This window comes from Sebastes umbrosus, chromosome 23 (assembly GCF_015220745.1).
Source record: "Sebastes umbrosus isolate fSebUmb1 chromosome 23, fSebUmb1.pri, whole genome shotgun sequence".
NCBI classification, from domain to species: domain Eukaryota; kingdom Metazoa; phylum Chordata; class Actinopteri; order Perciformes; family Sebastidae; genus Sebastes; species Sebastes umbrosus.
In genome coordinates, this window is record NC_051291.1 from 5,507,264 (window position 1) to 5,534,265 (window position 27,002).

Genomic DNA, 27,002 nt, shown 5'->3' on the forward strand with positions numbered 1-27,002 from the left:
GCTTACTTTCAGGTGCACACTTGTACTTTGGGTTTCTAATAGAACATGTTTACATGCTTTAATGTTCAGAAAACGCTTCATTTTTCTCATATTGGCTGTCTGAAATGTTTTAGCTCCGCCTCCCCCCCTCCCGGTAAAGCCAAGTCTGCTCTGATTGGTCAGCTGGCCCGCTCTGCTGTGATTGTCAACCAAACCAAACTCTTTGGACTCCGCTCCAGCTCCGCTCTACTGAGCTTTGTTTGAGAGCGTGCCAAACCAGCCGTTATGCAGATGTGTTACTTGGTGACATCACCACGTTACAGAAGAAAAAGGCTGGACTTCAAGCGAGGTGTTTCAGGCAGTTCAGGAGCAGTGTTTCTGTGGGGGAGAGTAACTCCCTTTGAGGTGGACTTTGTAACTTTGCAGACCTTTTAGATGCACAAAAAACTATACAACACACTAAAGGAAAGGGGGAAAAAGCACAAAAGCATAGTAGGTCCTCTTTAAAACAGCTAATCAGGCTCTGTCCAAAGGTAACAAAATATGCTGTTCCTCCTTGTTTCCAGTCTTTATGCTAAGCTAAGCTAACCAGCTGCTGACTGTAGCTTCACATGTACTGTAGAGAGTGGTATCAGTCTTGGCAAATAATTCCAAAAATGTAGAACTATTCCTTTAAAATTTAAGGGATGTTTACTCATGACCCCTCAACACCCATTGCACATGTCTACCGGTCTGAGGAGAGAGGTAACATGATCGTGTAATTCATAAGAAACAAAGCAAATATTAGAAGTCTGAAAAAATTATAATTTTGTGTAGCAGAAATATGTTTTTTTTCTTTCCTTAATCCCAGATTCATCATAAATTGGGAATAACTGTTTTTGACCTTATATTTGTAAGCCTGGCTTATTAAGAGCCAGAGTGACAACAATTTCTAACAATTAGAAAAACTTTAAACCTGAAGTTTGAAGAAAAAATAAAGTGAAACCAACCAACAAAAAATTATAACAATTAGAAAAAAATAGGGCTGTCAAAGTTAACGCGATAATAACATGTTAATGTAAATACGTCAAACTAGCTTGTCGCGAAGGACGTTAAAAAGCGCTCCAAAGTTATGCTAAATTTTGGCGAGGAAAAACGGTCATGGCCATTTTCAAAGGGGTCATTTGACCTCTGACCTCAAGATGTGTGAATGTAAATGGGTTCTATGGGTAGCCACGAGTCTCCCCTTTACAGACATGCCCACTTTATGATAATCACATGCAGTTTGGGGCAAGTCATAGTCAAGTCAGCACACTGACACACTGACAGCTGTTGTTGCCTGTTGGGCTGCAGTTTACCATGTTATGATTTGAGCATATGTTTTATGCTAAATGCAGTACCTGTGAGGGTTTCTGGACAATATTTTTCATCGTTTTGTATTGTTAATTGATTTCCAATAATAAAATATAAACATACATTTGCATAAAGCAAACATAAATGCCCACTCCCATGTTGATAAGAGTATTAAATACTTGACAAATTTCCCTTTAAGGTACATTTTGAACAGATAAAAAATGTACGATTAATTTGCGATTTACATATTTTAATCGATTGAAAAAAAGTAACTTCAAACCTGGTGGTTGGTGCTGATTTACTGAACTTTTACAGCAACAATATAGAAGCAAATATGCATTCATGCTCTGAGAGTAGTGGACCGATTTTCTTGAGGGCTTTCTAACAAAACTTTGACTTAATTAATATGTGCTAATCACAATATAAATATTAAATTCTATTGAGGTATAAAATCTATTTGCTATCTTACAGACAACAACAGTTCCCCTCAACAGTTCCCCTACCCCACACTGAAGTATTGCCTCATTTCCTGCCTGCGGGACCTCATGATGGCTTTGTACTCGCCGATGCGCAGCTTCTTGCCGTCCACCAGGCAGGTGCGTTTGGGCCGCGGCTTGTACTTGTAGTCGGGGTACTTCTCCAGGTGCTGCTTGCTGAGGCGAGCCTGCTCCTCGTAGTATGGCTGCTTCTCCAGGTTGGTCATGGCTTTCCAGCGTGAGCCTGGATGATGGGGGGACGCATTAATAACGATCAGTTTCGCTTATAAAGATAAAAAAATAACAGCAAAGCATTACACATCAAATCATTAAAGGGAAACTAAATTAGAGAAATCAGCTTGAAATTAAATTTAACGCTTTAAGATCGATTACATTGTGTGTGCGAGGAACAAACGCCGGCGTGACACTACATCACATGTGCATACCGACACACTCGCGCACAGATAACGGTGGAAGTTTCACCCGGAAAAAGAAAAAGCAAAAGAGAGAGAGAGAGAGAGGGGAAAAAAAAGGTTAATGAGGAAGAGCGGCGAGGACGACAGGTACTTATCTAAACTAATGAGGACTTCACTTAACCTGCTGTCATCTCTCTCAGCTCACTTTCTGCTCACAGATTTGTAGCATCAGTCATGTGTGTGTGTGAGAGTGTGTGTGTGGGTGTAATCTCCAGCATGTCTTCCCCTGTGTGTTTCATATCTGGTCTGAATTTGCACTCGACTACTGTATGTTTAATGGGTAAAAGCTGTCAGCGCTTGGCTGTTCTCGCTCTCCGTCTTTCTCTCTCTGTTCTGCGATCTGTTAGCAATCGAGAGAGAGGGAGAGAGAGAGAGAGAGTGAGAGAGAGAGAGGGCTTATTAAAACCAGATTTCCCTGTGTTATAAAACGCTTAGAAGCTCTTTAAAATGTCAGGGCCGATCCCGGCGGTCCGGGGGAAATGTCAGGCGGCCTCGCGCTGCTTGTTTAATGCATAATGAATTATATCATCATTTGTCGGGAGCCGCGCTCTCCCCAGCCGTTCATTAACAGCCGCTTACACAATGCCGCTGCTTGTAATGAAATCACTGTGTGTGTTTGAGAAAGTGGGAGATAGAAGCCTGTGTCTTCCTTTCGCTTGGGTTGCGTAGAGGGTAAGGTGACGAGGGATGGGGGGGGGGGCGGCGGCACCTGTCATTCAAAGCTGTGTGTGTGTGTGTGTGTGTGTTTACCGAGGATCTTGCTGATGTTAGAGTTGTGCATGTCGGGGAAGGCCTGCAGGATCTTTCTCCTCTCGTCCTTGGCCCACACCATGAAGGCGTTCATCGGCCGCTTGATGTGCGGCTCGGCGCTGCCGCCGCGACCCCGAGCCTCCCGGAATATTCTGGAGTCCGACACGCTGGGGGAGCCTGGAGGGGTGGAAAGGTGCCGGTGAAAGGGGGGGTGGAGGAAGGCAGACAGAAGTTAAATATAGACATAAAGTAGGTGGTTTTAAAGCCAACAAGTGAAGCTACTGGTATCATATGAAACTAGAAAAACCTAAGAACTCCATTAGTACCAACCATGTCATACTAGCTTGTCACGAAGAAGGTGAAATAACACTCCAAAGTTATGCTAAACTTTGGCGAGGGAAAACTGTCATGGCCATTTTCAAAGGGGTCCCTTGACTTCTGACCTCAAGATATGTGAATGTAAATGGGTTCTATAGGTACCCACGAGTCTCCCCTTTACAGACATGCCCACTTTATGATAATCACATGCAGTTTGGGGAAAGTCATAGTCAAGTCAGCACACTGACACACTGACATCTGTTGTTGTCTGTTGGGCTGCAGTTTACCATGTTATGATGTGAGCATATTGTTTTATGCTAAATGCAGTACCTGTGAGGGTTTCTGGACAATATCTGTCATTGTTTTGTGTTGTTAATTGATTTCCAATAATAAATATATACATACATTTGCATAAAGCAGCATATTTGTCCACTCCCATGTTGATAAGAGTATTAAATACTTGACAAATCTCCCTTTAAGGTACATTTTGAACAGATAAAAATGGTCGATATACACATTTTTCATCAACTGACAGCCACAATAGAAACTCAATTAATTAAATGAAAAATGCACAAAGCTGCCTATTTTTCTTAGCTCATGAAAAGGTGAAGTTTTGGAGACACACAGCGCAGCGACATGCAGGATATTATTACATAACCTCATAACAGCATATTACATTAAACTAGTGACATGTATCAAAATGAAACACCTCAAAGTAAAAAGAATCACATTTTCCAATCCTTCTTTATAGCAAATAAAAAAAAAAAATCAAACACTTTTTGTCACCTAAATGACTGCATGCATATGTGTGTGTGTGTGTGTGTGTGTGTGTGTGAGTGTGTGTGTCCCTACCGTCAGAGTCTCCGCTCATGGTGAAGTCCAGCATGGCGTGGCTGAACTTGTCCTCTGCCTGCTGCTTCAGCTGTTGACTCAGACTCTCCAAGGCAGCCTTGTCCTAAACAACACAAACAGTTCACAGTTGCGGTCGGTCGGCGGGTGAGTCAATGAGTGTGAATGTATGAATGGGTGAAACCACGGACCTGCGGTGACGCTGAGAAAATCCTTTTCATTTACTTTTAAACATTTAAAAGATGATTTTTACATAATTTTTTTGGCTCCCTTAACGTGTTTTATTTATTTATTTATTTATTTTTTATCTCTGATATAATTTATTACATAGTTATAGCTAAAAAGGGCAATCATCACACATCTCTGTTTTGGATAACCACAAATCAAATCAGATGTCCGTCGGCCTAAAGCCAGTTTGTCCACAACAAAGATATATAAACTCTCTGATCTGATATAAATCAGTTCAATAATAATAATTATTTTTTTTTATCAGCGGATCCAAACCCAGAGAAACCAGACGAACGGCAGCGGCGGTTTCAGACAGTTTGTGTTTTGGCTCATTTCCGTGTAAATTTGCGGAAATGTTAATGTCAACAGCAAATTGTTAGAGTGCCGTACGCCTGCCCGCTTGAACACACATCTGTGCGTCTGTTTGCATGTGCAAGAATGTTGATTACATTTAGTCCTATTTGGATGTTTACTGTTGTGTGTACTGTATATTATATGGGTGTGTGTGTGTGTGTGTGTGTGTTTGGACTCCTGGCAGCCACCTGCGAGAGTGGAGTGCGGCGGCTTGCCTCTCTCTCGCAGAGGCCCCCCGAGGGTCGACGCATTAGAGGGAGAGAGAGAACGGGAGAGTGCAACGCGGACGAGAGCGAGGCCACGCCGCACGGCCCCCTGGGTATTTATTACAACCAATAAAAGGCTGATTTACTGAGCATTTACATGCTTAATGCAAGCAGCCGGCACACTCTGCGCTACGACCTGACTGTCGACGAACACACACACACACACCGCAGTGCTCCAGCGCCAGCGTTTTACAGTTTAATTACACGATTAGGAGCGGTACCCAAAACACTGTCGTCTTCTAAAACAACCTTCCAAAAAGTGTCCCTCTCCATTTACATGTGACCCTGGCGAGCTGGCTGGCTGGATGGGAGGATGGGCGGAATGATAATGAAATGCATTTTCTCTGTTTTTAGTCCAGCAGAGTTTAATTGTTAGAGATAATTTCCCCCCCAGATTGGAATAAATACGGCTAAAAAGAGAGGCAGAGGCGCGCTGCGGAAATGTTATTTTTCTGTTTATTTGCAAGTCATTTAAAAAGTGTTTTATTTTTAATTTATTACGTTTTAATAGATGAACAATTATCTAGCAGATTTAGCCACTTTGTATGTAAATCAGATATATTTTAGGATTTTTCCTCATTTCACACAAACGATCAGCCGCATTTAAACCTCCAGCACTAAATGTGTCTCGCACTTTCTCGATGTTAAGCTCCAATGTGCCGTTACAAAGGGCTTTTTGCTGCGTGCGAGACAGAGACGGAGATGAACAGGGAGACAGAGTGGATGACAGCCTAGTCTGACATTAAGCCCCGGTACAGTACATGAGAAAAGTGGATTGAATGGCTGACACTGGAGCCAAGACACAAAGTAGCGACAAAACTAATCCTCTGAGTGTCTCAGGGATGACACCGTTGTATCCGAACGCCAAGAGCTCGCCGGCTGCACACACTCAGCGCAGCACAAAGCCAAAGGGCCGAGGGAGCGGGGAGTCGGCGCAGAGCGGAACGGCTCCGGAAGCTGAGAAAGAGGTGCGTTTTAATTCCCCCAAAAAATAATCAAAAATTCCTGAACTTTAAATTAAAATGATCATATTAGTATTTTTAAAATTATTTAATACAAGTTCAAATAAAAAAAAATATTTTCTTACTCTTGTAAAAATATTATTAATATTCCTAAATAAGGCTCATCATTTCCACCATTATAACTGGTGTGAGAGGATAATCACAATAAAAGGAAATCCTCACTTTTTAACCTCATTTCACTGAATTCTTATGTGATAACATACACCAATTTAACAAGAAGTGACACAAATTACATAATAAACTGATGGTCTAGTATTTTATTATCCCCTCCAGCGGAGTAAAACAGCTAAATACCCCCATTTAATGCAATAAATGTGTGGAACAAGCTGTAAAATATGCTCCTGAAAAACAGCTACATTTCCCCGACGTTCCCTCTCTTCCCAGTGCTTTCCCTGGTGTGAATCTAATTGGCTATTAGACTGAATCCTTAATACTGTATCTACAGTATATTACTATCTACACTCTGTCTAAATGTGTACAAAAAAACTGGGGTGACTAGATAAATCAGTGTGGGTTTGGACTGTTTGAAACACAGAGTAAAAAAAAAGAAAAAGAGAAAGAGACAGATAGAGCTGTTGAATGTCAGCGGTGCAGATGCTTCAAGCACACTGTTGCTCTGTGAGTATGTGTGTGTGTGTGTGTGTGTGTGCGTGCACCAGCTGACTCCCAATGTGTTTAACAAATAACCACAATTTAGCCACGCTGCCGAGGAGCCGGCGCCGTCACTTCACATTACCGTCTCCCCGACGCTCCGCTCTGCCACACACATTTACACACACACACACACGAGTAGCCCCGTAGTGCGCCTCACAGACACACTCATTACCTCCAAGACGCCTCTGGTTTTACCTTATCTGGCCCTGTTTAGCTTCGACACATTTCAGCGAGAGCATTGTGCGCCGATTTACCTCCTACATGGTGCAGTACGGGATGGCATATGGCAAGGCAAATTATTACACGCCGACAACGAGACGGTGCGGCTGGTGAGGACTTTTTTTTTTTCTTTGGAATCAGTTGTATTTTTTTCTTTTCTTGAGATAATCCATATATTTTCCTTTTTGTTTTTGATGGTATTGATGAGTGGGAGTCATTTGTCATAAAAATCATAATATGTATTTTAACAGATGCAAGAAAGAAATAATAAATTCATTAATAAAGACTGTATTTCAGTATGTATTTCCATCGCAAAGGCTAGAACAAATATAAATAAAGACTAAAACAAGTGGTATTTAAGGTAAGCTAATATGGACCTTTACATATAATGTAAATAATACAATAATAGTGTATCATAACACATTAGTTAAAGTGACAGATGACCTTTTGAACTACTGTTGTTTTGAACTTCTGTTGAATTTGTACAGCAATAACACACTTTGTGACCAAAATATAAAAATACTGTTAAATACAATAATGTTCCCGGGTTTAATGTGAAGAAAACAACATTTTAACTTCAAAGAAATTGAGGAATATAAAATAAACACCTTGATTTTGGAGGCAGTTGTCACACTTTATCGCCTGTTGCTAAGGTTACAGCACAATCCACTGTGATAACTGTGATCTTACCTTGTCCGAGCGTCCGTTGTTGAGGCTGAGGTTGCTGACGGCGGCGACCTTGGCGTCCAGGACCTGCTGCTCCCTCTTCAGCTGCTCCTTCATCTGCCGGGCCTCGGCGAAGGCCTTGGTCACCGCCTCATGGTCGCTCAGGTAGGCGGTTGTGGACAGTGATGACAACAAGTCTGCTGAGACACACAGAGAGACAGAGAGGACGCGGAGAGACGGAGGGGGACGATTAACTTGGTTATGCATATTCATTAGTGTAAAAATGTGATTCAAGTTGAGTGTCTTTGTCGACTGAATTTGTACTTTAAAGCGACAGTAGGCAGAATATTTTTGGCATCATTGGGCAACAATTCCATAATAACCTTTCAGCATATTGTAATTCAAGTGTTCTGAGAGAAAACTAGACTTCTGCACCTCCTCATGGCTCTGTTATCAGACTTCTAGCCAGTGACGGGAGACTTTGACCAATCACAGGTCATTTCAGAGAGAGAGAGAGCGTTCCTATTGGTTGTTCGTTCAACGGAGGCTGCCGTCAATCACTCACAAACTCAGATCAAACGGTCAAACTAGGCAGCGCTGATGAAGAAACATCTTGTAGTGTACTGTGTGCTCCGGCTGGTGGGCGGTGCTTGGTATTTCCTCAACTGTTCTCAACGTAACTGCCGGATCCCAAACCTTCTTGTTTTATGTTTTTAATCATATTTGCTCCAACTTGCCTCCTTCAGATTTAAGAGCATTTAAAATAAATAAATAAGAGAATAATATAGATACATTTGGAATAGAGATGAATGTGTGTGTGTTTATGTTTGTGAAGGTTTTCATCCAGAATAAATCTTCCCCTGAACCATGAGGTAAAGGCATTAACATACACTTGATGAGGGGCATCTGTGTGTGTGTGTGTGTGTGTGTGTGTGTGTGTGTGTGTGTGTGTCGCTCTCTCTCTCACACACACTCACACACACTGACCACTTGACAGTCGAGTCGGGCATAATGTGAGTCAGAGTGCGCCCCGAGCTAGCCTCGCTACAAGCTGCCCACCGCCTCCTCCACCTGCCCTCAGACGTAAACACACACACACACACACACACACGGACAGACAACTAAAAAACAACCATAAACAAGTTCAACCTCTGGATAATCTCATTACGACGCCCACCTTTCCACACACACACACACACACCTCTTTTCATGTGAACCCTCACACTTTGACGACTCTTATTACGGCTAAAAAGTCCCGCTAATTTCCCCAGTCGAGAACATCTGCCCCGCCACCTAACAAAGATCACATCTCCCCGCCGCTCTATTATTCGTATTATTTCCGCAGCTTAAGTCGCCGCCGAGGCATCTGCTCCGAACTGTGTGTTTGTGAGGCCGTGCGCGCACCGCTATCGCCTCTCCCTATCAGCCGGGTTAGCTCTTAACAAAGAGCCGCGGCTGGCTTATGGGGCCTTTATCAGCGCTAATCCGCACCGCTAATGCCATCTCAGGCCAGATTACCAGCTTCAGATTGGTAATGACAGAGCCGTGAACTCTTTCAGAAGTCATAACCGGAAAATCTGGATGTGAGCGGGTCCAAAAAAAAAAAAAAAAAAGGGGGCAAGGGGGGTGAGAGGGACAGAAGAGAGGGCGATGGAATCGGGTGGCAGTCAATTTTAATCTGGAGTCAAAAGAGAGGGAGGGGGCTGATAGATATTATTGCGTGAGTTAAACTGACAGCGATGCCAACCATCCAGACAAGTGAATGTGACCCAGATAGAAGGGGAGGGGGCGTCTCTCTCTCTCTCTCTCTCTCTCTCTCTCTGTCTCTCTCTCAACTCTACACTCACTCTCTGAGCGCCAAATCTCTACAGACAGGCGCAATACCTTTTTGACCACAAAAAACACTCCTGCAGGGAGGTCAGGGGGAACTGCAGTGTTTTATGACGGACAAATGTGTGATCGTGGTAGAAGTTACAGGCGCTGACAGCCCTTCAGTTCGGTTTGAGATGAGTAGACGGATGGACGGACGGAGTAGGAGACAGAGAGAAGCATGCCTTTGGGTTGGTAGGTGTCAAAAAACAGAAAGAGAGGTGAATTGTGGGGGAATTAGCAGAGAGCAGACGAACTGGAACTCACATCAAGTGGAGGGCGAAGCTACTGAGAATTAACTTTTTACCTGCAGATATGACCCAGATATTCTAAAAAGCCTTAGTGAGCATAAACGCAGCTATAGATCTTATGCTGTTTTGCACTTATTTACTTACTTTAGGTCTATAAAATAAGTCACCATGTTTTTGCAGGTATATTTTATCTTTATCTTAAATGAGGATGCAAACTCAAGCCCAACAGGCAACAACAGCTGTCAGTGTGTCAGTGTGATGACTAAAGTGGGCATGTCTGTAAAGGGGAGACTCGTGGGTAACCATAGAACCCATTTACATTCACACATCTTGAGGTCAGAGGTCAAGGGACCCCTTTGAAAATGGCCATGACAGTTTTTTGGAGCGTTATCTAACCTCCTTCGCACAAGCTCATATGACATGATTGGTACCAATGGATTCCTTAGGTTTTTCTAGTTTCACATGATACCAGTATCTTCAATCTAGCTTTTAAACTGAGCCTGCTACAACCTAAAAATCACAAGTTGCATTAATGCGTTAAAAAAAAACTAGTGGTGTTAAAAGAAATTTGCGTTATTATACACGTTAACTTTGACAGCTCTAATACAAATGCATCATATTTTACAACGTGACCATATATTTAGTTTGTGAAATCTTAACTATAGCTGAGAAGAGAAATGTGGTGAAGTAAAAAGTACACTGAGACGTAGTGGAGCAGAGGTATACACAAGAGTAAAAGTGGAGATACTCATGTAAAGTACCTTAGCACTAAGAGTAAATGTGCTTAGTTACATTCTACCACTGCCAATCATATAAAACCAAAGTATTTTCAAAGTGGCACTTTTACCTTCTTCTTTAAAACAATTTTCTTTTTAAGATTTTTTTCCACTCCATCCACTGCATGCGTGTCTGTTTGTTTGTTCCTGTCTGAATTTAAATAACCTGAACACACATTCATGCTCTGTACCACCCACCCACACACTCACTCCCACATCAAAACCAACCGCCTCTAGACTCTTTTCCAATTTTGTCTGCCCCTTCTATCCCTTCTGAACTTGTAACAGGAATCCTAATACGACTATGAACCGCAATAACAAACAGCGCCGGTGACCGGCTAAACTCAGGGGCAACAGATGGGACCTACGAGCTACGACGTAAAACTGGAGACACGAAAACGCACGCTGGTCTCTCTCCCACAGCACAAATAATTCAGCGGGGATCACACACAAACTTTAAACACTGTAATCCATTTTTCCCGAACAAAAAACATCTGGGACCGCAAATCCACTAATCTGATATTAAATCCGCCGATTTGTTGAAAAACAGTGAGATTAGCCAAGAAGTCAGTGAAAAAAAAAAAAATGACTAACTGCCTATTGCATAGGAGGAGGAGGTGGGATTGTGTTTGTGCGTGTGTGTGTGTGTTGGAGTGTGTGTGCTGTCATTGTGTCATTAATGCTGGGTGTTTGCGCTGTCCTGGCTCATGTAAGAGGCTTGTCTAATCTCATTGGTGATACCTCCTGTCTGTCATGCGCTCCTCTCTTTATTATTCCCCCGCTTCATCGCTCGGAAAAAAAAGTGCTAATCCCCATCTCTCTCTCTCTCTCCTCTTTCCCTCACACCCTACGTCTCTCTGTCTCTTTCAGTCACTAATAAACACATAACAATGAAGCAGCCCCGAGGCAAACAGCGACACGGAAAGAAAAACACAAACACACTAATTATAGCCTGTTACATATGTGTAATATTTGAACTATCAGTGTTGCGTGAAAAATGGATTAAGAGTACAAAATAGTGATTCATTTATGTCATATTTCATGTATGTGTGCATATGGCCGGGTATGATTACGGCACTGGCAGTAGCAACAATGGCAACACTACGAGGGAAATGCTATTCTTGTCATCGCCACTACCAGTGAGGCAATTTGCGGTTTTCGTCAAAGGCGTACATTGTCATAATGGGAGCAATTTGCTTTTCATAAAAGTGTAGGGAGCACTTATATTGTATGTATACATGTTTTCGTTGTTGTTGTTGTTGTGTATGAGTGTGTGTGCATTTAAAGGAAAAAATAGGGTTTAATACAACTTGAATCATATTTTTGTAGGCCATCATTTGTAATGGTAATAACAATAAGGCTGTATTCATTCAATTAATAGCGGAGATTGGGGAACGCCACATCGCCTACAAATAAAATATGGTTGCTAGGAGCAGTCAAATTCATGTTTCAATCTAAGAAATATCTAGATTATACTGTTATCAGGCCATCAAATAGGCGTTATCGGTGGTTATTACACGGCTGTGTTGAATCCTCGATTCTGATTGGTCAATCACGGTGTTCTGCGGTCTGTAATTTCTGTATTACAGTCCGTTGCTATGTATAACAGACTGTTGCTGTGGGCGCAGCTCTGATGTCAGACTCTGGCGGACCGTTTTTGTGTCAAAACATTGATTTCTTCAGTAAATAGCCCTGTAATAAGCGGGATAATGTACAGCTAGCGGGTCATTGTTGTGAGAGAATCCCCTTCAGGCGGATGAGAGACACCTCCACTTTGCATCGCCCTGTCGGGTATTCTTTCACAACAATGACCGGCTCACTGTACATTATCCCTTCCTTATCAGCCCCATAGATGTGGGTCAGTAGAGCCCTGCTACACTCACTTAGTAGGTTTTATCATCTATTCACATGGGCAATCACTGAAAGAAGGTATACAAGAAGACAAAAGCGACCTCTAGCGAGCGTAGTAATTATGACAGGAGCAGAAGTTGAAGTCAGGCGCTGTAGTATAGACAGACAAACTCCGACAAACTCCATAAGGGGTGTAGGTCGGGGGCTATGGATGGGGATGGGGATGGGGTGGTGTGAAACCAACAACGTGTAGTTGTCTTTTTGCTCACAAGCATTAAGTTTCACTTTCACTTTTGAAACAGTTATTTTAAACCAAAACACAATGTTTTCCCCTAAACTTAACTAAGTGGTTTTGTTGTTTAAACCTAAAGAAGTTGTAGACATAGTAGGCCCCTGCTGACCCATATCTATGGTGCTTATAGCGACTGATAACGCCTATTTAATGGCCTGATAACAGTCGAATCGGCTAGAAATATGCCACGATATAACAGCTACCATTTTTCTGTCACTATTTTTAAATGATATAGCTTAGTAGCTAGCTAGCTTTGTAGGAAGATGACGTCAACCCCTAAGTCCTAAGGCTGTTACACACTCGCGGCGTTTATTTGTGCGATTAATTTGCATGTCAATATTTTTTTTTGAATTGTTGTTTTTGTCATGAGTACTTTCACACAGAACGCGAATATTAAACGGGAAAAAAAGACGTAGTTTCTTTTGGAATAAGGTTGATTTTCCTTTAGTTCCCTCTAAAAAACAATCAATAATCACAACATCAGACATTTTTGAATTGCTAAAAAAATTGTAGATGTGAGTGGTGATTCAGAGGTCTACCTGTAGTAGGCTAGTCATGTTCCCAGATCTCAGTAATAAACTTGAGTACAGTGGTATACAAAATGATGGTCAATACTACAAAAACGACCAATAATCTTGGATTATCCTTCGACTTTTCCTGTGCTGTGTGTGTGTGTGATGGGTACTTGAGTCCACTTACCTATCGAGCTGACCCTGGTCGGTGGACCTCCGATGCTGGAGGGGGCGACGCTGTGCTTCATGGAGCCGGCAGGGCCCAGCTTGGCGGCAGCAGCAGCAGCGACCTGTGGGGAAGTTGGGGGGGAGTTGGGTGACTTGCTCTCGGATGCCTTAGGCTTGGCCGACAGGTTCAGTGGCTGTGCACCCTCACTGTCCTGCAAAAACCAAAACAGCACAGTTTCGCCTGCTGTGACCACCGTAAAAAAATTTGGAAGCGAGGAGGCCCCTCACCGAGACCGCTCGCAATTGCACAACACGTGCTAATGAAACGGAGAGCCCATGCACGGCAATGGGACGGATGACAAGGTGCATGCCACTGCCTGTATCCAAAACAGCTCGTCATAAGCAACAAAAACGGCAGCACAGACAACAATAAAAATATATTTTGGTGCAAACCACTGACATTTACATGCAAAATAACTGACTTCCTATCGCAGCGAAGTCGGGACGATTCATGAACATGCATGTGCACAGTCCTCATGCAGGCTCTGGTAAAACATGCACAATAACTCTGCTCCTTTACATGCTTCAAACAAGGCCGGCGGTAAGAGCAACAATCACACACCTGAGGAGAAGAAATCATTCTCAAAACTACAGTCTCTCTGTCTTTCACAAAGAATAGCACCTCCTTGAGACTGTCTTTACAGCTCTGAAGACATGGTGATGTCTCAATGTATCAAACAGCCAACAGAACAGAGGACTGTCTGCCACTTCAATGTGCACTTGCTCCATTAGAAACAAGGAACCGTCTGTGGAACATGCGAGTGTGTGGAGGGAACAGTGAAGCAGCACTTTCTGCCTTAAAGACACACACACACAGCCCCAACAACCAATCAATAACTTTTTAAGTATATTTAGGTCCATGTTGTTAAAGTATTATGATGCCAAACAGGACCGTCTATATCCTTAAATTCATCTAAATCAAAGCATGTCTGCACACAGCAACAACCTCGACACAAGTAACAGACAGCGGCCCCCTAAATGAATCGGCATGTGGACCACCGCACGACGCCGGGGGGGGCTGTTATCGCGTTAATTGTCATGGCAACGCCACCCCTGCTGATGACCTAATCCAATCAGGAGGGGTAGCCTCAGAGGGTCACGTGACAGGAAGGAAGGAATTAGATCGCCGAGGGGCCAGATGCACACAGACCACTCTGTGTAATTAAAACCCTGCAATTAAAAGGCAGACACAACACGGGGGCGAGGGACGGCTTAATGGGCCCCGCCAGTAAAGATGCACCACAATAGAGTCTGTGAGGAGCAGAAATACAGTTTCTTTTTATTATTTTTAGGGCTGTCAATTGATTAAAATATCTAATCGCAATTAATCACATTTTTTATCTGTTCAAAATGTACCTTAAAGGGAGATTTGTCAAGTATTTAATACTCTTAGCAACATAGGAGTGGGCAAATATGCTGCTTTATGGAAATGTATGTATATATTGATTATTAGAAGTAAATTAACAACACAAAACAATGACAAATATTGTCCAGAAACCCTCACAGGTACTGCATTTAGCATAAAAAATATGCTCAAATCATAACATGGCAAACTGAAGCCCAACAGGCAACAACAGCTGTCAGTGTGTCAGTGTGCTGACTTGACTATGACTTGCCCCAGACTGCATGTGATTATTATAAAGTGGGCATGTCTGTAAAGGGGAGACTCGTGGGTACCCACAGAACCCATTTTCATTCACATATCTTGAGATCAGAGGTCAAGGGACCCCTTTGAAAATGGCCATGAGTTTTCCCTCACCAAGATTTAGCACAAGTTTGGAGCGTTATTTAGCCTCCTTCGAGACGAGCTAGTATGACATGGTTGGTACCAATGGATTCCTTACGTTTTATAGTTTCATATGAGGCTTATGGTGTTATTATTGCTTTAACTTTGACAGCCCTAATTATTTTGTAATATTACGGTAATATATTAATTGTTCCCAAGTGTACATTTCATAAAAACATTTAGCTTTACAGGTGTGGTCCTACTGTAGCACCATTTAAACCACAGAATAGAACAGACATGATTTTTCTTTATTTTCTGGTCATTAGTCTAATTGCTGCTTAGCCGGAGTAGAATCCAGCATACAGTGGGATCCAAAAAAAAGGGAACAAGTACTGTATGTATGTGTGTGTGTGTGTGTGTGTGGTATACCCACTCATTAAGGCCGACTTTCCCTGATTCCCACTCCTTGAGTCGTACTAAGCCTTATGAGCCCCTCACAACTCAATTAAGCCCTCCCAATTAAGCCCCTCCATGTGTACGTGCCTATGCGTGTGCGCGATCGCCACTTTGTGTGTGTGCGAGCGAGGCCTAACCGGATTGTCCTTCATTAGGGGCGGGGGTTGGGGGGGGCTTTCTAAATAGACGGAGGACCCCCAAAGATGCCTTCAGTGAGACAATAGGCCGGAGAAGAAGAAGAGGAGAGAAAAGAAAGGGGAGAAAAACTGAGCGGGATCTTCTCAATCCTGACCCATATTATGGCGGGCTTTGGCTGGGAACGCGTTTGAATATTTATTACAAATAGATAATGCCTCTGCCTCTTGTACAGTGGATGGGGCTGGGGGGGGGAGTTTCCTCTCAGCGCCAAAGCCAAATCCTATGGTGGGAAGGTGGCCAACCTGCATTATGCCAGTGTGGAGGAATTAGTTGAGACAGTGGGGCTGAGAGGCTTGGACCGACTTGTTTATGAGTGTGTGTGTGTCAGTGCGAGACATTGTTCAACAAGCTCTAAATCTCATGGCAGTGTGTGTGTGTGTGTGTGTGTGTGTGTGTGTGTGTGTGTGTGTGTGAGGCCTCTAAAGCCTCTGAAAGCCTCGGAATCTTGAATTAATACAATTGCTTTTGTGTCTCTCTTGGCTGATGAAACAGTCTCCAGCTTTGAGACCGAAAACATGCAGAGTGACAACGAGAGCCAGAGGGACGGAGAGGAAGCGGGAGGGGAGAGATAATGTGTGTGTGTTTGCGTGTGTGTGTGTGTGTGTGTGGGCTGCGTTTCACTCCTGCGGATGCCGACATGTGAAAGCGACATCAGGGTTCTGCATCTTATCACTGGAGCTGATGGTTCAATTAACAGGACAAGTGTGTGTGCCACTAATGTTTATCCTGGGCAGGTTGTGTGTGTGTGTGTGTGTTGAGGTGTGTGTGCTACAACGTTCATGTCAAGACCTTCCCTCCTTTCATCTTTCCTCCTTCTCTTCCTTCCCCCTTCCAGCTATAAATGACTGTTTGGATATTAATTATATTGTCATATCTAATTCTCTCAGACAGCAGACGACGCAGAAGAGGCAGATATGACACCGTTCGTGGCACCGATTCAAATGCTAAACTCCTCGAGTATGTAAATGCACTTCACATTTTCTACTCATTTGTATTTGGAGTAAACAGACGCACAGACTTTACCTTGACAGTCTAGACTGATTGTTTTATTTTTCCTAATGAGGCTAGGCTTGTTGGCTCTTGCTGACTCCTATCCATTAGACTGAAATGACTTAAGTACAAGTAGTAGTACTACCAAACCTCATATAACGGTTTGCATGATATCTTATGAAAAGTTATTCCTGGTTTTTGGTGCGTTTTCCTACAAATGTCCAGCAACACGTGTCAATTTCTGCTGGTTAAGGCACTAATGCTGGGTACACACTACACGGGAATCAAGCAGATTTTGGGACCGATCCCCCCCTCAAACGATCAAACGTGACTTCAGTGTAAACAAACACTGAACACGAACACTGGTCTCCTGGGAGAAATGCGGTGTTTGTCGCTCTTTATAGTTCCTGGTTCACATTTACGTGGATTACATACGAATTGATTCGTATTACGGATAACAGTGCATTACTTTTCAAATGGTGTATGAGAACAGCCTGCAGTAAAACATACTTAAAGTTGCAAAAGTAAAAGTACTCATGGCAGAGAATAGCTCCTTCAGGAGTGTTGCGTTTATTCATTCTATTATTACTTTATATACTGTTAAACAATTGTATCTGTAGCGATACATCATATTTTTTACGAGCTGGTTTATGTGTAAAATCTATAAATGAATAAAAGATAAATGAGTAAGAAGTACTTTATTTCCCTCTGAAAATAATTGAAGTATAAGGTAACATAAAATGGAAAGTACATCATAATTGTCCTTAAGTACGGTAAACATACTCAGTTACTTTTGGCCGCTGCGTGTGTGCGTGATGCATGTCAGCGAATGGGCTACATATGGTGCACAATTTGAATTCGCACTATTGTATGGCTCTGTATGCATGCCTGCCTACATCTGACGGTCCACTCTTGCGTATAAGAAAGCTGCATGTATGCTGCAGTGATTTGTGCATGGGTATGTGTGTGTGCGTGGAGGGGCTGGTTGGTATAGTGTCTTATTCAACACCTGTGTGTGCGTGTGTTTTTGTGCACGACTGTGTGTGTGTGTCCGTGTCTCACCCGAGGGTAAAGCACTTAAGCGGTGTGCGCCTGAGTCCAAACAGCTGTGAGCAGAGGCAGGCAGCGCGTCTCTAAATGACTAGAGACCTGAGATAGAGCCCACAGGGGGAGCACACCTCTGAAATATACATGTCACTCACCCAGAGAGAGAGAGAGAGAGAGAGAGAAAGAGAGAGAGAGAGTGTTAGAAAGAATGAGTGAGAGCGCCGCAGTGGTCAGCCGGACTGAAAGAAACCAAAGAAGACTGAGAGAAAAGAAAAAAGAAAGACAAATATCTATAAAGCGCCACCGAGCACGTATCTAAAGTTTGTCTCTCTCGTTGATCGCAAACAGTGCGAGTGCACGGGGGAGTAACACCAACACAGCGCTGCGGTCAATTGGCCAGTTTGGCTCCATGGGGCCTGTCGGGTGCCATGTGGGTCCACTCCCCAGTCTGCCACTCCTGCTGGACTGGGGGAGGCCATTACGGCTCCCCACTTCCCCTCCACCACAGGCCGCGGCACTTGCCTGTCAGCCCAACTCCATATATATGGTAATACGGCGGTAAGAGGAGTGTGTCGGTGGGGCGGGATGGTAGCGTGTGTGTGAGTGTGTGTGTGTGTGTGTGTGTGTGTGTGTGAGTGTGAGTGATGGAGATGCAGGGAGGGGTTGATGGACAAGGAAGCAGGGGTGTGAGCTCTGGGGTCAAACCGTGAGCTTGAATCTATGCCATGAGCTAGTCCTCAGTGTGTGCATGAGTGTTTGAAGACAGCAGGAGGAGGTCAAGAACAAACTGGGAACAAAAGGGTGATGGAGAAGGATGGAGAAGTTGCAAAAGAAAAGATGTGGAAGTGGAAGTAAGGAGGGGGGAGGTGAAGAGAGGAGAGAAGAGGAAAGGACAGGAGAGAATAAAGGGAAAAGAGAGGAGAAGAAAGGAAAGGAAAGGAGAGGAGAGGAGAGAAAGGGAAAGGAGATATGAGGACAGGAAAGTAAAGTAAAGTGAAGTGAAGTAAAGTAAAGTAAAGTAATATAAAGGAAAGGAAAGGAAAGGAAAGAAGAGGAGAGGAGAGGAGCGGAAAGGAAAACAAAGGAGAGGAGAGGAGAGGAGAGGAGAGGAGAAGAGAGGAGAGGAGAGGAGAGGAGAGAAAGGGAAAGGAGATGGGAGGAAGGAAATGAAAACGATAGGACAGACCATGACAGGACAGGACAGGATGGGACAGGAAAGGAGATGGAAGGAAAGGAAAGGAGAGGAGAAGAATGGAAAGGAGAGGAGATGAGATGAGAGAAAGAGAAAGGAGATGGGAGGAAAGAAAAGAAAGCAATGGAAAGAAAAAAAAAAAAAGGAAAGATGAGGAGAGGAAAGACAAAGGAAGAAAAAGGAAAAGAAGTTGGGAAGCTGTGATGTATGTGATGAGATCTCATTCTCTGTGGGACGGACAAGTCTGATCCCATGTGTGTGTCAATGTGTTGATTTGTGACTGACCACTACACTTGTGGGGGGTCCGAGGGTGGACAGAGGACGGCAGGGGGCTGTGTGTGTGTGTGTGTGTGTGTGTGTTTGTGTGAGGTGGTCAGGGTCCAGATATTCCGACCAGATATTCATAGACTTCCACTCGGATGGACACGAGGCTTCCCCCTCGCCCCTATTGCGCAGCCAGCCGAGAAAACGGCACAAACAGCAATACATCCTCTCAAATCCACCGCGGCCGTATACAGCACCAGCTGGAGTTGTACCAAAAGACGTGCATTAGTATGAGGAGCTGACCGTTGCTCAGTCAGGACACTTGTTTGATTGAAATAAAAAAAAGATGCAATCGGGATGCAACCTTCAAACAAGCTGGGACGCACATTTTCAGCTTCATGCACTGCAGTGAAACATTCACTCTCTCAGTCTCTGTTGTAACACTAGAAAGGCCAAAGAGTTTACAGTTTAACTGCAAAAGTCATTTTTGTGGCTATAATCAAGTAAAAAGAAAAAAAAATCATATTTCCTTTTTAAAAAAATGAAAGAATTTGCCGGCACAGTAAGAATATTTAATTTTCTTTCAATAGTAATCCAGTTGTTTCAAGGATTTTTAAGAAATCTCTTTATGTTGGAATAAGAAAGAATAAGACCAGTTGATGTAATAGAATATGGAAAAAATAAAACTTAATTTTAGAAAATACTTGCAGCAAGTTGATTTGCATTGAAACTGGCAGATTGTTTCTCTTATTTTAAGAAAATAAAAGGTTAAGAACTCAATCTCTAAAATAACTTGCAGTTTGGTGGCTAATTTGAATTCTCTAAATGAAAAAAAATCTGTCTTAATAATGTCCTTTCATGTAATTGAGACATTTTTTCGTAAATTGGAAAAATACTGGCCACCCAACCTTGAGAGTCAACTCTCAAATCCTCAAATCAACAGGCTTTTCTAGTATTAAACACACACACACACACACACACTGGCACAGAGGCCTCTCCTTACCTTGGCCTTGTTTGGTAGCGGGGAGCTGCGGCCCTTGTCGCTCTGTGAGTGTGTGTTGGTGGGTGGGGAGTGTGTGCCCATGTTGGATTGGGGTGGCAGGCTGCCTCCGTGCTGCTTGGCCCCCGGAGAGACCTGCATGGCCGCCAGCTGAGCTGCGTACAACTGCTGCGAGGTAAGAGAGACAGGTAGAGAGAGACAGACAGGGGGAGGGGGGGGGATATGACAGAGAGACAGAGAAGGGGGGAGAGGAAGAAGAGGGGAGGAGGGGGAAAGAAAGGAGAAGAAAGGGGCGACATGAATAAATGAATACTCGAGAGCGCACAAACAAAAAAGGAGAAGATGCCGGCTAAAAAGCTCTGGAAGAAGAGGCCATTAGTGGCCCGGCCTCTGTTTGTGTGACAGAGAGAGACGACGGAGAGGGACATCTCCGCTGTCAACCCCCTCCCTCACCCCATGGGAGAAGCGCTAACAGCCTCTCTGACAGGCCCAGAGATGGCCGTGTCCCCTCCAGGTGCATCGTGGGAGAAAAGGAAAAACATTCCCGGCTATCGAGGTCACGCCGGAGAGCCCGGCTCTCGCTCAAGGTGAAAAAAAAGTGATGATGGAGACGGAAAAGAGAGAGAGAGAGAGAGAAGGAAATTTGCGAAGCCAGATGGGACGTGCCAGAAGTGTCTTGTGCCCCTGCGATGTTTTTTTTTTTACCGACAATAAGACGCAAAAAACACCCATAAAATAGTCGGAAATAAAGATGAATTGATTCAATAACTGCTGTGGGAAACAAAAAAACAGGTTTTCCCCTATTCTTGTTTATGTATTTAATTAATTTCCAATTAAATAAAAGCATTATGGCTTGAGCTGCTATGGTGTGAACATACTCGGGAATATTTATGCAATACCATTGTATCACACAAAACAGTCTCTGGCCGGTATTTCCACAGCAACAGACACGGCGTAATATTCACAATTTGGAAGGAGCTTCAATGTTCATAAACACTTCTTTCTGTCCCTCTATCTGCCTGCTCAAAAAAATCATCCTGCAAAGCTCAATCGCTTTCATGTCGGCTAATACAAATCTCTCAGACGCTGTTTTTGTTTTCTCAGAATTGTTATTCCCTCTTCTGAAGAGCAACAGAACGGTTGTTTAGCGAGAAGTAACTGATGTGTTTTTTTTTTTTTTTGAATAGTTATAATTGTTATCATTTATTTCTGGTGGAAGATTTTTCTGGAAGAGGACCATCCTTTTTTTTTTTTTTTAGTTTAACTTCCGTCCTTCTGTTGGTGCTTGGCTGCCGGCCACCGGCGTCAAACAAAGGCTGGTTTATGCAAATGGACAAGGAAGAGATGCTGTCACTGCTATCTCTCTCTCTCTCTCTGTCTGTTTGTACCTCTCTCTATCTCTCTTGACAGCCACATTAGCTCTTGCTCTCCTCTGCTATCTTAAATAAAGACATTTATCTCTTTTTATACAAACAAGAAAAAAACACATTCAAACTGGCAGCGGACACACTGCACACAAAGAAATACTTTTTTTGGAAGAAACTCGTATTTGAATTTGAAATAATCTCCGCCTGACTGTCACTCACATGTGGCAACAACAATATTCACTGTGTAGAAACGTAACAGCAGCATGTTTTCAGTTACAATTCTTTATCTTTTCTCGCTTTTATTGAATTCCCAAACGTTTTAAAGGTCTTATTGATAACATTTTATTGTTATTTATTTATTTATTATAAAATAATACATCCACATAGCTTTTTAAAGTAAGCCTTTTCCTTTTCCTGTTTATGATTGTGAATTAATCACTTTAAAAAAAAAAATTGGCTGTTCCAAAATGAATGTTTTGTTTACCTCTGTGGAAGATATCTGACGATTGGTTCCCACTTCTAACAAGGCTTGTGAGCCAAGAGTGAAATGACGTTGGTATCACGTGGCGTGTCTGGGTCGTCAGTTAGTGTTGAAAAAAACAGATAAATGGCTGAGATTGATGGTAAGTGCCTGGCAACAACTTGTTGTGAAGTGAATGCAATGGAACGGGGGGAGGGAGAATGCGACATCTAGTGGCTGAATGTTATCCATGTTATGGTGTAATAGCACCTTAAAATAAGGTACCTGTACCTTGTCCAGAAACCCTCATAGGTACTGCATTTATCATCAAAATATGCTCAAATCATAACATGGCAAACTGCAGCCCAACAGGCAACAACAGCTGTCAGTGTGTCAGTGTGCTATGACTTGCCCCAAACTGCATATGATTATCATGAAGTGGGCATGTCTGTAAAGGGGAGACTCGTGGGTACCCATAGAACCCATTTTCATTCACACATCTTGAGGTCCGAGGTCAAGGGACCCCTTTGAGAATGGCCATGACCACCAAAATTTAGAGTAAGTTTGTTGCGACTTTGCCTCGCCATTGGAAGCAAATGCTTTTTTCGCCCCTTCGCTCGCATAGAATGGAAGTGAACGGGAGGTGAATGTAATTCCATGTGTGACCGTGCCTTAACTTCATCCCTGACAAACACTTTCAGAGACTGGATGCTTTAAGAAATATTGAATTAAATAAACTGAGCTCATGGAAAGTTACGGAGAGTTTTGCCTGTGCTTTAATCTTCTTCACTAAATATCAGACGGTAGGTTTGATCAAATCCTTTGGTGCAGCTTGTCTTCCGTTTTGGAAAGCAACCCCTGCCGCTGTTATGGACACGGAGGGGAACAATGATAATTGAGGTACATACAGTAGACAGGGTGTGCTGCCGCTGCTGCTGCTGATGTGGAAATCAGCGGGAGATCGGTCATGCTCCGGCGAGCTACGCGAACGACCGGCTCGCTGAGATCAGATCAGCCTCCGCTCGCTCATTTCTCTTCAATTAGCTGCACTGTGGCTCCTGGAAGAGAGAGTGAGGAGGGAGGACGGGGGGGGTAAGGGGGTGCAGCCGAGCATGAACACCCCTCACCCCCCGTCCCCCCTCCCTCCCCTCCCTACCAGCCAAACCCCCTAGCAAGAGGACCACAGGCGGTGTGTGTGTGTGTATGAGTGTGTGTGTGTGTGTCCTGCCATATTCGGACCAGTGGTTCAAAGGCCTCTTTATTTGCGGAGTGAATTGAGTTCCATTACAAGGCCAGCTCCCGTCACTCAAAGCCCCGCTCAATGGGCCGGCGAGCAATGACACACACACACACATGCTCACACACACACATACACACACACATACACGTACAGAGGCACACTGTGGAGCGCGCCCAGAGCGTCGCCACAACGACATGCATGTCAACAAACAGGAAGTGACAGCGCAAAGCCCCCTGGGGTGACCGGAGGAGCGAACACACACAGGCGCACAACCACACACACACACACACACACACACACACCCACAGAGCAACACAATGAGTGAGGGGTGGGGGAATGCAATCGTAGATGCAGGATGAGACTAAGGAATTTGAAATGTCACTCACTGCTGAGCTGTGTGTGTGTGTGCGTGTGTGTGTATTACCTACGTTGTGCGGACATTAACCTGTTTACACAGTCACATTGTGGGGACTCGCCTTCCAAATGGGGACAAAATGCACGTCCCCGTAACGTAAACCATTATATTTTCGGGGTGAGGACTCGGTTTAGGGTTAAGGGTTAAGATTAGGCAAGTAGCAGTTACAGTTAAGGTTATGGTAAGTCTCCAGGAAATGAATGTAAGTCAATGTAATGTCCTCAAAAGTCATGAAAACACAATTGTGTTTGTGTGGGCATGTTCTGTGTGTTAAGACCTTCTCCTCACTCTTTCTGCTCTTAATCCCCTAATGTGCGACCAAAACATCTGCTTGTGTTTGTGTGTGTGTGTGTGTGTGTGTGTGTGTGTGTGTGTGTGTGCTTGTCACATGACACCCCACTATGTGTGTTTGTATGTGTGTGTGTGTGCGTGTGTGTGTGTGTAAACCTGAGCTCTATTGACAAGAGGTGAAGAGGTGATGTGAGAGTATTGGTGTTCCTCTGAGTGAAGACATGGCGGTGAGTGTTTGGCATTAGTGCTATTGACAGTGTGTGTGTGTGTGTGTCCATTCTCTTCGTTTCTCCTGTCATTTTAGTAGGAATGGATCTATGTGTGTGAGTGTGTGAGTGTTGGTCAATAATCTGCAGCTTTAGTCAGATTACCAGCCCGTCTGGTCTTTGTTGTCAGAGTTAGCGGCGCTTCAGAGCTCTATTGTTCATTATGGACACCGAGGACTATTGTATGGATCTCAATGGATTCTTGTCCGTCTGTCTGTCAGACTTCCTGTCTGTCTGTTTGTGTCTCAGTGCTGAAGGACAAAAAAGAAAAAGAAAAAGCAAGTGTGGACTGAGTCATAGACATTGAACTGTCTTTATGTTTTCTCTTTCGATTTTGTCTCCTTTGAGCCTTTGTACTCATTTAAGTAACTGAAACGCGTTTGTGAACTAAGCAACAAATAAAATAAAAAAAAACTACCCACACAGAAAGATGAATAGAGTGGCAAAGTGCAAATAAAATGATTACGATGCCTTCCTTATACCTATATGGCGCGACTTCAAGGACAAACACTAACACATAAAAAAATCAGAGGAATTTACTTTAAAAACAAACATCTTCAAGGGTTTCTTTTTCTTTCCCCCGCTGTGCCAGCTTGAGACAGTTTAAAAGAACATTAAAAGAAAGTTAGTTTTTACTTTATATTTGCTGAAAACGAAGTGCTGTTACTTCAGCATTGCAACCTAAACGTTTAGATTTAGGAATTTCATCCCAATTTGGAGACAAAGTATGTTTTACACCAATAATATATCATAGAGGATTCATACTAGGGCTGTCAAAGCTAACGCTAGAATAACGCATTAACGTAATCGATGTTTCGGAGGTTGTAGCGGGCTCTGTTTTAAAGCTAGAGAGAAGATACTGCATCATATGAGACAAGAAAACCTGAGGAACCCATTGGTGTAATATTAGCTTGTCGACAAGGAGGCTAAATAATATATTTGTCATTGTTTTGTGTTGTTAATTGATTTCCGATAATAAATACATTTGCATAAAGCAGCATATTTGCCCACTCCCACGTTGATAAGAGTATTAAATACTTGACAAATCTCCCTTACAGGTACATTTTGAATGGATAAAAAACGTGCAATTAATTTAATTAATTAACTTTATTTATTATGTGTGCAGAAGTGGTACTATAGTCACCTATCTCTGCTGCCTATTGATTTCACATTGATCCCACGCTGTTATCACAAAATGGCATTTCCTTGCAACTCCGAGAAGCCTTTAAGGCCGAGAGGAAGATACCGACACTGAAGCAGAAAATGCTCTGCTGCACTCTTTCCCTCCTCCAGATAAGGTTTTGTGGGGAAACGAGTTGCTCGATTGATTTCTCATTTACCTTCTGTCATCTGTCCCTGTCTATTTTTTCCTCTCTCCCCCCCTCTGCCTCCCTCTAACCGCCTGCCCGTTGTTCGTCCGTCCGTCTCTCCGGTGTACAGTGTGGTAATCCAGGACAATATGTTCCAACATCTGCCTCTCCATATGATGCCTGACCCGCGCTATTGACCCTCTTTATACCACGCGCCACTCACACACACATTTAATCTCTCGCACACATCCACACTTTTTCTACCTCCATCTCTCTTTCTCTCCGTTTATCCTTTTAACTGATCATCCTTCTAAATACTTCTCTGGTACCTCAGCCTTTTCACCTTTATCGCCCATCTCTCTCTCGCCTGGATAAGTGCATTTTTCCTTTTCATTTTTCAGCCTTCTGTCTGTCCTTCTCAGTCCATTTGTGGATGATATCAATGATATCAAGGGTCAATAGGGAGCCAGATTAACATGCTCTAATGCACAATGTCACACTCATCCCCCCAGATTAAGATGCTAAATGCCAACCTTGTACACTCCAAAGCCTCCATAGCCTTGAAACCCGTCTGTGAAGGATTCTGTGTTAAGCTCCCATTGACTGTAAGAGCTACTCTGTTTGATTCCTATGGATGTTTTACACATAGAAAGAGCTTTAACTCATTGAGAGATTAATACATTTTTCTAAGAACTGCACTTAAATCAAAGCCGTGCTGTTGAGAGTTTTATCTAAATCTTTTTTTTCTTTCTATGTATACAGTTTCTACACTGTGTAATCGGGGAAAAAGCCATTGTTCCTCGCAGATTTCCTCCTTTATGTGAATACCGTTCACAAAGAAGAAGTTCACGGTTTCACATTTCAGACGTATTTAAGAGGGACTAAGATGTGGAAAATGGTTTGGCGTAATATCAGGACCCCTAATATCAGTATGTACGACAGATTTTATCAGAAAGACTACGTCACAAGTCAGGGACATTGACTTTAAAAGACATGAGAATGCACCAGTCAGGGAGACTTAAACAGAAGATGCTATTTAGTTGCATTATGGGAAATGTAGGATTCAGTGTTTCTGGGGTTTAACCTATAAATTGAGACTAAAAGTTAGGATATCTCAGGCTCTGCTGCTTCGGTTTTGATTACATTTTTTGAAAAATATATCTCTTGTAAGTCCCCCAACTTCAAAACATGTGCAGAACTAAATTGCTGTAGTGCCCCTTTAATCCTGTTTGTCCAATAGACAATTTTTTTTTTTTTTATCCTACAAAGAAATTAGCGATGTATGAATTAAAATTTAAGAGGAAAGTACTAAATAAATTACCAAGCTGTCTGTTCAAAGAAAGAAAAAAGACCATTACATTATTTCTATGTAATAATATTGTCAAAATTAGCCATTTGTGGTCACCAGCAAG

General features: G+C 43.1%; 1 protein-coding gene across 20 annotated transcripts in view; it reads right to left on the reverse strand.

Moving 5' to 3' along the window:
• The window catches only part of sox5 (SRY-box transcription factor 5), a 240,974-nt gene that overhangs the window by 3,316 nt on the left and 210,656 nt on the right, over positions 1-27,002 (reverse strand). For 10 of the 20 annotated variants that reach the window (XM_037760090.1, XM_037760089.1, XM_037760091.1 and 7 more), the window contains 6 exons: positions 20,245-20,409; positions 13,328-13,520; positions 7,614-7,789; positions 4,184-4,286; positions 3,014-3,190; positions 1,815-2,031 (listed from right to left, as the gene is read on the reverse strand). In XM_037760090.1, the coding sequence (XP_037616018.1) occupies positions 1,815-2,031; positions 3,014-3,190; positions 4,184-4,286; positions 7,614-7,789; positions 13,328-13,520; positions 20,245-20,409 (1,031 nt within the window). The remainder of the gene's footprint in view (positions 1-1,814; positions 2,032-3,013; positions 3,191-4,183; positions 4,287-7,613; positions 7,790-13,327; positions 13,521-20,244; positions 20,410-27,002) is intronic. The other 10 variants (XM_037760084.1, XM_037760077.1, XM_037760073.1 and 7 more) reach the window with 6 other exon arrangements.